General features: G+C 47.1%; 1 protein-coding gene across 2 annotated transcripts in view; it reads right to left on the bottom strand.

Annotated features, from left to right (window-relative positions):
• Positions 1-7,893: 7,893 nt before the first annotated feature.
• Positions 7,894-10,627, bottom strand: part of NCKAP5L (NCK associated protein 5 like) — a 54,823-nt gene continuing 52,089 nt past the window's right edge. For both annotated transcript variants that reach the window (XM_053298915.1, XM_053298916.1), the window contains exon 13: positions 7,894-9,580. In XM_053298915.1, the coding sequence (XP_053154890.1) occupies positions 9,344-9,580 (237 nt within the window). In that variant the 3' untranslated portion in view covers positions 7,894-9,343. The remainder of the gene's footprint in view (positions 9,581-10,627) is intronic.

Below are 10,627 nucleotides of genomic sequence, written 5' to 3'. Positions count from 1 at the left end.
CCAGCTAAATACCAGTTGCAGTGGAGCAATGGCAGGAACACAAGCCCTCACCCTGTGCCTGTGGGCTTCTTAGAGGCATCTGGTGCGCCACTGAAACAAGATGCGGGACTAGATGGGCCTTGAGCCTGATCCAGCTGGGCTGTTATGTTCTTGTGTTCTCTGAGGTACACCTTTAAGCTTCTGAAGAGCTGTACCTGCCGTACAGAACTGGTTCCAGTAGCCCAAGGTGGGGAGAGAAGGCTGTCAATCCTGTCCTATTTCAGAGGAAGAAGGTGTGGAGGGGAGAACATCTCCCACTGAAGATAAACCTTATGTGAAAACAAAAACAGATCCCATTCACTGCACTGTCATCTTTGAGACAATGAATAAGGCTTGGTGAGCTAATACTATGCAATAGTAATTGTGCTGTTCCTCAGACAGGAATGCCAAAGTTACAACAGTTGCTCTGCTCTGCTCTTAGCTTGATACTTTGATTGCAGGCATGGGGGATTCTTTTCTTAGTTCTTGGAGGAGCTTGTTAAGTGCCTCCCACTTTAGAACATACTGACTTGTTTTTTGTATCAAGACAAAAATTGACTCGAGTTGGCCTCCAACCAAAAATAGATACATTTTCTCCCTGGAGGAGGTAGCCACCTGTGAAGTTGGGAGATGGGAAAGAGCAAAGCTTGGCTAAAGCACCAAGAAGAGAGAAACATTATTATTATTATTGTTATTTCTTGTTTACACAGTCAGACAGGTGTTATTGACTGGTTTGTTTTATCCAGACATCGAGTCCTTCCCAAGGACCTGGGATAGCTGAATTTTATCATCAATACTGTTGGTTATTATAGATATCGTCACAAAATATAGGCTGTTCCCAGTAAAGTTGCTTTTTGTAATTGGCTGATGGTGATTTCTGTGGCCCTATGGTGTTGAGGTGCTCTTCAAGGTCTTTTGGAACTGCACCCAGGGCACCAATTACCACTGGGATTATTTTGGTCTTTTTCTGCCACAGCCTTTCAATTTCAATTTGTAGATCTTTGTATTTGGTGATTTTTTCTATTTCTTTTTCTTCTATTCTGTTATCCCCTGGTATTGCTATGTCGATTATTTTGACTTGTTTTTTCTTTCTTCTCGACTACAGTTATATCTGGTGTATTGTGTGGCAGATGTTTGTCTGTCTGTAGTCGGAAGTCCCATAATATTTTTACATCTTCATTTTCTACAACTTTTTCAATTTTATGGTCCCACCAATTTTTGGCTACAGGTAGCTTGTATTTTTTTCAGATGTTCCAGTGTATCATCCCTGCTACCTTGCCATGCCTTTGTAGTCAGTCTGTACGATCTTTTTACAACAGCTGATTAGGTGGTCCACTGTTTCATCTGCTTCTTTACAAAGGCGGCACTTGCTGTTTGTTGTGGATTTTTCAACTTTTGCTCTTATTGCATTTGTTCTTAGTGCCTGTTCTTGCGCAGCCAGTATTAAACCCTCTGTTTGTTTCTTCAAGCAACCATTCTTAAGCCATTGCCAGGTCTTGGTGATGTCTGATTTTCCACTTATGTTGTGCAAATATTGACTATACAGGGGCTTATTTTTCCATTTTTCTGCTCGGCTCTTGACTTGTTCTTTCTTGTAGGCCTGCTTTGTTTCATTGGTGTTGAATAGTTTTGCGTTATTGACCATTTGAAGTGCATCTTCTTCACTGTCCTTTATATATTCTTCAAGGCCTCTTTTCTCCTCCTCTACTGTTTGATGGACTTGCAGCATTCCTCTTCCACCTGAGCTGCGAGGGAGGTATAGCCTATCGACATCACTGCGGGGGTGCAGAGCATGATTGATGGTCATGATTTTCCTGGTCTTACGTTCTAGCGTCTCTAGCTCTGCCTGGGTCCAGTCTATTATTCCTGCACTGTATCTGATAACAGGTATAGCCCAGGTGTTTATGGCTTGTATGGTGTTTCCGCCATTGAGTTTGGACTTGAGGATTTTTCTAACTCTCCTGATGTATTCACTTCCATTTTTTCTTTTAACTTCAGTGTGTGCGATGTTATCAGCCTGGAGAATGCCCAAGTATTTGTAATGTAAGAGTTCTTTCTCTTCCAGGTTCTTGATCTTGCTTCCATTGGGCAGTTCTGTTTTTCTTATTTTCCCTCTGTTCATTATTAATGCAGCACACTTGTCTAGTCCAAACTCCATTGCTATATCGCTACTGAATATACGGACAGTGTTTAGCACTGATTCAATTTCTGACTGGCACCTTCCATACAACTTCAGATTGTCCATGTACAGCAGATGGTTGATTTTACTTGATGTTTTAGATGTTTGGTATCCAAGGCCTGTTTTGTTTAGTATTTGTGAAAGTGGGGTCATGGCGATTACAAACAACAGAGGGGATAGTGAGTCCCCTTGGAAAATACCTCTTCTAATGCTAACCTGTCCAAGTGTCTCACCATTGATTGTTAACTGTGTACTCCACATGCTCATTGCTTTTTTAATAAATATCTGAATGTTTTTGCTGACACCAGTTGTTTCTAAACATTTTAGTATCCATGTGTGAGGCAATGAGTCAAAGGCTTTCTTGTAGTCAATCCATGCAACACTTAGATTGGTTTTTCTTCTCTTGCAGTTTTCTAAAATCATTTTGTCAATCAGCAGGTGGTCTTTTGTACCTCTGGTGTTCAGGCAATTTCCTTTCTGTTCAGATGGAAGCTGTTTGTTAGTTAATAAGTGTGGCATCACTTCATTTGCTATTATTCCCGTTAATAATTTGAACATGGTTGACAGGCAGGTGATCGGTCTATAATTAATTGGAACTGCACCTTTTGCCGGGTCTTTCATGATGAGATGAGTTTTGCCATTTGTTAGCCATTGTTCAACATCACCGCCTTGCAAAATGTGATTGAACTGTTTTGATAGTTGTTTATGAAGGCTTGTTAGGTGTTTTCGATTTCTATACCGCCCTTCCAAAAATGGCTCAGGGCGGTCTACATAGAGAAATAACAAATAAATAAGATGGCTCTCTGTCCCCAAAGGGCTCACAATCTAAAAAGAAACACAAGATAGACACCAGGAACAGTCACTGGACGTACTGTGCTGGGGGTGGATAGGGCCAGTTACTCTCCCCCTGCTAAATAAAGAGAATCACTACGGTAAAAGGTGCCTCTTTGCTCAGTTAGCAGAGGTAACGTAGTTAGTAGTGCTTTGCCCACTAAGCAGAATGCTTGCATTTCACTAGGATGAAGGTGGTTTTTGTGCAGGGCTTGCTGCTTAACTGCACAAGAACAGAATGCAGGAAGCAGCCTTGAAGACCACTAGTCTTTCACCCCTTTCCTATCACAGCAGATTTTCTTAGTGTCTGCTGCTGGGTTGCCTTTTGGTCACTAGGACTTGAGACACTAGATTGAGGATAGGTGGTAAAGTGGCTTCACGGACGTTCCCATGACAGCTGCTTCTAGCCAGTGCTAGTTGAAACTGGTGACTACAAACTATCCACCTAGTAGGGTAGCTACCACACAGAGATTTGAAGTCTACAAGCAGCACCTGTGCTGCACTGACAGAGAAACTCCATCCCCTAGCAAGGCAGATTTTCATGGCGCTGCCCCTCTGTCATGTACTTCAGCAGCATCTCTGCTTCCATCCGTACTTGATTAGCAACTCAGAGTTTAATGTTGCTAAGGGCAAGGGGAGATGATGACCTTTAGTCATTACAGTCGTCTACTATCCTTATGTAACTCATCCTTGCTTTTTTCTGAGCAGGGGGCACAGCTGAGACCCAAACTTGTCTATTGCCAAGTAGGACCTAGGAGCTGAACATGGATCTAAATTCACAGCAGCTTCAAGTGTTATGCTTAACTCTTATCTTTCCTCACACTTGCAAAGAATCATCCAATTATTGCCCAAAAACTCTGTGCTGGTAGTGAAGAAATATGTTGGCCAGTTGGTTGGATCCTGGTATAAGTGGCCAACTGGGCTGTGTCCATGCATCACAGATGGCCCTTTTCTTGCCATTCTGCCCAGAACTTGTTGCTGGAGCTCCAAGCACAAGCATAGTAGAGGATTCAGCCTTGAGGTGGAGTGTGTGATTCTCATGGCAGTAACAGTGCTCAGAAGAGCTACATAAATGCACAGTGGTTCATGTATGTTTTGTAATCCTTAAAGCAGTACTGTAGCTACGGCAGCAGAATCCCGGTACTGCAGGGGTGAGGTGAGAACAACTAACCTTGGAGCCATCCAGTGAGTTTATCGCAGATGCACTCTTAGGCAATCCACACTTATTCAGCCTCATTGTGTGTGCACATGTGTGCTCACACACACACATGTGCCCTCAGTCTGAAATATGGGGATAATTCCAGCCTGCCTTACAAGATTGTTGTAAGGATTACAAGATAAAGTATGAAGCATTTGAAAAAGCACCATCTAGATGCCAATTCATACTATATTAATTAACATTATCTGCTCTAATGGAGGGCCAGATTAACTATGTTAAGTATTGCAGCCCTATGAATGAGGAAATATCCAGCATTAAGAGTTTGACCATCATACCTTCTTTTCATATTATTCAGTTCCTGCCATCCCAAGTGAGATCAGATGCAAAAGAAGAACTATGGCAAGGATTTTCAGTGTTCCAGCTGCATAAGATTAAGGCTGTGTGTAAGAGAATAGATGTGTTGATTTGTATGAACAGCTGAACACTTGGAAGAGGAGAAATGGAAGTTTAGGGGATCAGTATGGAACCCTTATTGCTGTAAGCCAGTCCTTAACTTAACCCACAGGTGCCTGATTGGTTAATCCAATTTTTAAAAGGTGCTCATGTACAGGCAAGGCTATGATGACTGCTTGGTTGGTGTACAGCAGGAGTGTACAACTCAAATGCCCTAGTGGGCCGGAACTAACCATTAATTAGTGTGTGTGTGTGGCAAAGTCAATTTTCAGTTTGTTGATTCTTACGTTAATAATGTTAGTTAAAGCAATTATTTATTATTGACTTGTGGCTCTCCCCACATCAAGGGATCCACCATTTTAACCAAGTATAGTGGCCAGAAAGTAGGCCCTGTCCCTGCTTAGTCAGTGCAGCACCTGGCACGCGTACCAGCCTCACACAAATGCCCAGCCTTCTCTAACTAAATCGCTGCAGCTTTCATGCGTAAGCCTCACTAGGTACATTGTGGGATATAGATTTCCATGTAAACAGGCATAGGATGGCATTGCAAGGCAGGTTGAGGGGAGGATGGCGCTCTTCAGAGAAGAGGGAACTGACCGAAAGAGTGACCCTCTGCCTTTTGGGGGATGCACTCTGCCTGTGCTTGCCTGCCTGCCTGCCACCACTGTTCCAGCCCACTCCTTCCATTGCCGATCTTGCTACTGAAGCAGCAGCAGCAACTGGCTCACCATGGGCCCCCTCACTGCCATATGCAGCACATCTGGTCTCAAAAGTGGCCTCCTGCTGCTGCTCGTCAGGACAAGCCAGGAGCTCTTCATAGCTTCTGCTGTTGCTACAGGCTATTCCCCACAGACTGGATTTGGCCCCTGGGCCTTATGTTGTGCAGGCCTGGTATACACTGTAGTTGCAGGAGAGTCTTTTATAATAGGGTGGTGCAATAGCCTTGCAATGTAGTGTGCTGCAATGTCTACCCCTAGCCACTAGGTGGAGCCAAATGGTGGCAGGAGCTGTTCCTATGAAAGAGCAGTTACTTTTTACAAGTGGACAATTGAACTAATGCCCAAGTTTGATGGGACCTTCTTGGGGTTTATTTCCTTCCTGATATCAAAGTTAGGGGTGGGGGGCCTACCAGTTGCTGCCTGGGCCAAGGCTTTCCCGGGGCAAGTGGGGGGGGAGATAGCTTCACTAGTTCCACCCCACCCACCCCAGAGAGGAGAAGATTTGGAGCCACCCCAACGTCCGGTCCCTCTAACTAATTTGCAAGTTGTGTACAGGATTATTGTTGGGGGCAGCACAAGGAGAGAAATCCTTGTATATGGCCCATGCTTAAAATGGACAAGGTAGATAGGGACTATTTCCAGGGACCAAATTTCATTGGAGAGGCCCGCCTCCCCTGTTACCACCTCCTCTACATCCTAGTTCAGATCTGGCCTCTTGAGAGGCCACTCCCAGAACTTGAGCTATTTGGGATGTCTGTCCATTTTGCTTCTCTGCAATTCCTGCACCAAGTGATGGAACACTAGAATGGTGCAAGGGGGGCCTGAGCTGTGCCTGAAAGTAAGCCCCCAGCTGAAACGTCTCTTGCTGATCCTTGCAGCTGGAAGGTCTTGTACAGCACTGATTCTAACCCCTGCCCAATATATGGACAGTGACATCATCCCAAGGACAGGAGGGAGTAAGGACTTGGCAAGATCTTCCTCCACCACTCATGGTACATCTTGAATCCCCATTGCCCAGTAAGATCATCATCCCCATGTGGCTGGGATGAGGGGAGTTGTAGCTGTCCAAGAACAGTTGGAGAGCCTCAGAGTGGCCATCTCTGCTACAAATGGCAGTATTAATCCTGCAGTTGTAAGGGATACCTGCCCATCCAATGATCTGAGCAAGAAAATGTACATAGCTGCTTGAGGTAAGGCCCAATTCTACACCTACAGCAGCTGAGGTTGTAGAACAGACTAACCTGATTGCAGGTGGGTGTCCTTATCTGTGAATGTTCTATTAGGAACTCTCTGCAAACAGAAAACCAGCACCGCTAGCAAAAGGGCAGCGATGGAACCTTTCAACCGGAGTGTAGGGAGTTTTCTTACATGGAAGACATTCAGCTGTGGAATCCCCCCACCTACATACAATTCTATCACTTCAATCTTCTTATTTCTTAGGAAAAAATATATATCCCACCCCTCCAGTGCACTGCTGCTCAGAAAACTAATAAATAAAATATAAAAATAGAAATTAAAAGAGCTGATTAAAACTATATTTAAATATTACAGATTTTAAAAGCTAAAAAGCTGCCCACTATGAACAGTGGATAAAAACATTTAAAAGCCCCTCTTTAAAAATGGGTCTTTAGTTGTATATTAAAAATCGGGAGGGAGCGAGCATGGGGAAGCTCTTCTGGGTGGTTATTCCAATGCGGAGGGGTCACAATCAAAAAGGCCCTGCCTCTAGCCCAGCCAACTGGATCTCTGTTGGTGGCAGGGCCTGAGATGCTAAACAGAGAGGCCTGGTCCAACAGAGTGGACTCAAAACCGCCCAGAGACATAGGTTTTGGATGATATAAAATATGTTAAATAAAACAAAACAGGTGCTCTGGCAGTGCAGGGCTTTGAATCTGGCCCAGCCTACCACCATGTTCTGCTCCATACACAGAGAAGGCCTGAGTGTGAACTCTCTCCCCCATTTCAATCCAGGGGGAAATGACACTGCCACCCCAGCTATCAAAACTGAGTGCAACACTGCCTGAAATCTACCTGGAAGGATGACCTTGTAATAAGAAAGGGGTAAAGGTTTTAAGCAGTACTTCAGCAAATGCTGATTCACAAACATCATGAGGCTGTTCTCATGAGCAGCCCGGCCTGGGCTGCTCGTGTGGCATGCCGGGATCTGCATGGATCCCAGTGCTCCTGCCCAGCCTAACCCCGTTCCTAAACCCCGGCTGCTGGACTCGTGTTGCCTTGGGCTCCACAGGGCGCCTAGAACTCTGTGGGTGCCTAGAGCACCTATCTGATGGGAGAATCCTCCAAGGCACTGCGCTTGTCGCATGCTGCCTTGTGGGATATGTGGAAGCTGAGGAAACAAGTCCTGGCCTCTGCTGACCCACGCTGCCGGGAGCTGTGTGGGTCATGTGGGCACACAGCGTGTGCGCCAAAGAGGTCAAGGGCGCTCGTCTGAGGGGAAGGTAGGTTGAACCCGGACCACCTGCCCGCTCATGTGAATAGCCATGTGTTCAGTGCAAGGAGGAATATTCTCTCAATCTCTTTTTTTGTTTCCCTTTATTTTCTGGGAGATCAGACAATAAACAGCCTCGTTCCACAATAACTTATATAAATAAGAAAAGGAGCAAACAACATCTTAATATTTAAAAAAAATATCAAATTTTTTAAAAAGGAGGGGGAGGGAAACAAAAGCAAGACGTGAGGGAAAGGGCCTGTACACAGCCAAATAGCACCATCTGGGGAACCAACCTGGCTCCCATAGAAACAGGGAAAGGAGCAAAGAGGCAGCTTGACTGGGTGGAAACTAAACAAACAGCAACATTAATAACTTAATGTTTACCAAAAAAATTACATGGAAGGGGTAAGTAGTGAGGGGCCCAGCTGTCCCTCCTGGAGCCACAGTAGCTCTCAGTTCCAGGGATACAAGAATCTTGTGGAGAAGGAGCCCAACCAGTTGGTTGGTCGGTCTGGGTTGGAGAGAAGAGTGAACCAAGGGAATGCTGGGAGACTGTGGCAAGAGAGCCGCTGAGGTACTATCCCACCCAACACAGCCCGCCCCCACCCTTCTGTTTGGTACAGTCCAACAGCTATACCCTTGAACCAAAGGGGTGGGCTGTAAGTACCCCCACTCTTCTTCCAGGTGAGGGGGAAATCCTGAATTTGGCAAAGTCTCCTGTGCTCTCCAAGCATCAAAAGGCCAAATGGCTTAGGTAATATGCTTAGACGAGACTTTGCACAATCAGTGAGGTAAAGGAGGCGGAGTAGCTTTTATGGTTGCCAATATGGGATGTTCCTCCACATGAGGGGGGATAAGCATGGCAAGGACACGACCACTTGGATATTCCTGTGTCCTCCTAAGTCTTTTGTGTTCTGCTTCTGGCCTGCAAAATGGCGGTCAGGACTGGCCTGTTGAGCTGGTGGAAGTTCCAGATAGAGAGCTGTTAACTAACTGTGAAGACTTACCCCTTAGGAAACTACCCTCTATACCGAACAGCCAACTCCAGCTGCCACAGGATACTAGAACCCAACTCATCCCACAGTGAATTTACAATCCCAGCAAGCTGGCCGAGGAAGTGGCAAGGCAAGAGAGATCCCACTCCCGCCCCCAGTGCTTCAGCCAAAGGGATGTCTACTTAGCAAACCCGAGGATCCACGACCCATAGTTAAGCAGGCCTAATGCAGAGGGAGCAAATGCACATGGCCAGCTCCTGCCCGCCCCCCCCATTCTCCTTTCTTCTTCTGGCCCCCTACCCCTTCTCTTGACAGACAAAGTCCTGGTTAAAGGTCCTGCTTCCCTGTTTGGGAGGAGGCAGGAGCGCTGGGTGTGGAAGACACATCATGTTCTGGTGCAGGGCCAAGATTTGGTTTGGGAGAATCAAGAAGGATCCTGTGAGCAGTGCTGGGCCCTTTGAAGCACCAGGCAGGAGCAGGTGGTGGTGTCAGCCAAGGAAGCAGTGCCTCAACTGTGCCCCCATCCCACCCCCATGCTCAGCCCTGGCTGCCGCATGAGGACAAGCTGTCATACAGAGAGTCACTGAGGGACTCAGAGTTCTCCAGGCCGGCCTGCCCTTCCGGCCCCATATCCCGTGAACGGGCCTCTGTACTGCCCTCTTCACCCACGTCAGAAGCACTGGGAGTGCGGCTACTGCTGGTGCTGAAGGCCGGCGAGGCCTGAGGCCCATCCGACGAGGTCCGTCTCCTCTCACCAATGCTGCAAGCTGAGCCCTGCAGAGACAGAGAGAGGGAGATGAGGCTGCCATGGGCATCTGGGGGCAAGGGGTAGTTTAACGGAGGCACTTGAATGGCGGACCCAAGGGAAGCTCCGTCGGCACTGGTCAGACCTCAGACGCAGGGCCACGATCCATTCTCAGCATCACTTCTTTCAGGAGGAAACAGGCAGCACCCCTTCATGCAAGCAGCTATCCTGAGGTGAACAGGAGCTGAATTTGCTTCAGCTCTCCAGATGGGAGTGTCAGAATTGTGGTGATGGCAGGGACGGGAGGGAGGTAGCCGGCGGGGGGGGGCGGGGGCGGGGTGATGGTATGGCAACAGCTAGGCCTTCTTTTACCAAAGGTTATATTTGGAGGCAAAGTGGGGCGGGGGGGGATAATCATGACTCTGGCTGGCATCCATACTAACAAAGCACCAGTGCCGATGGGTTCGGATGGTCAAAGATCCCCCCTCCCCCATAAGCACCAGAGCTGCATTAGTCAGGAACTCAGCGGCAGCACCAGCACTGCATTACTAGTGGAAGAGGTCAACCTCCAGACTAACAGAGGGGTGTTGGTCAGCCCCTACCCCCATTTTCACACTACATGTGGCAGCCTCTGTATCCCCAGTTCTGCAAGCCACACCTTACGCCCTTTAAATGACCAACACAGCAGTGCACTTCCTCCCGGATAGATCCAAAAACAAGCCTCTGAGCCTTGCTGCGCCTCTTGCCACAACTCTCACACTGAAGCCTGAAAGCAAAGACCTTGCTGGCTATACCCACCTGTACAGTATTTACTTCTAGCCCCTCCTTCCTTTGGTCCAGTCACAGCTGCATTGTTCTGTCCAAGAATACCTCATTTAGCAGCTTCTCAAGCAACAAACACTTCCAGTCCAGTTATTTAATGGGAAAACTAATGGAAAATTGTGCCCACCAGCGCCCCGATGCTCACCACCATCTGCCACTACGGACAACATTGCAAGCCGTGGTCCGAAGTTGGCTTCCTGAGGCAGCTGCCAAGAACTCCAGGCCCTCAGGCTGGCCCACTGCTGGCCCCTGAG

Source organism: Hemicordylus capensis, chromosome 2 (genome assembly GCF_027244095.1).
Source record: "Hemicordylus capensis ecotype Gifberg chromosome 2, rHemCap1.1.pri, whole genome shotgun sequence".
In the NCBI taxonomy this organism is placed as follows: Eukaryota; Metazoa; Chordata; class Lepidosauria; order Squamata; family Cordylidae; genus Hemicordylus; species Hemicordylus capensis.
This window is presented reverse-complemented; position numbering and strand designations above follow the sequence as displayed.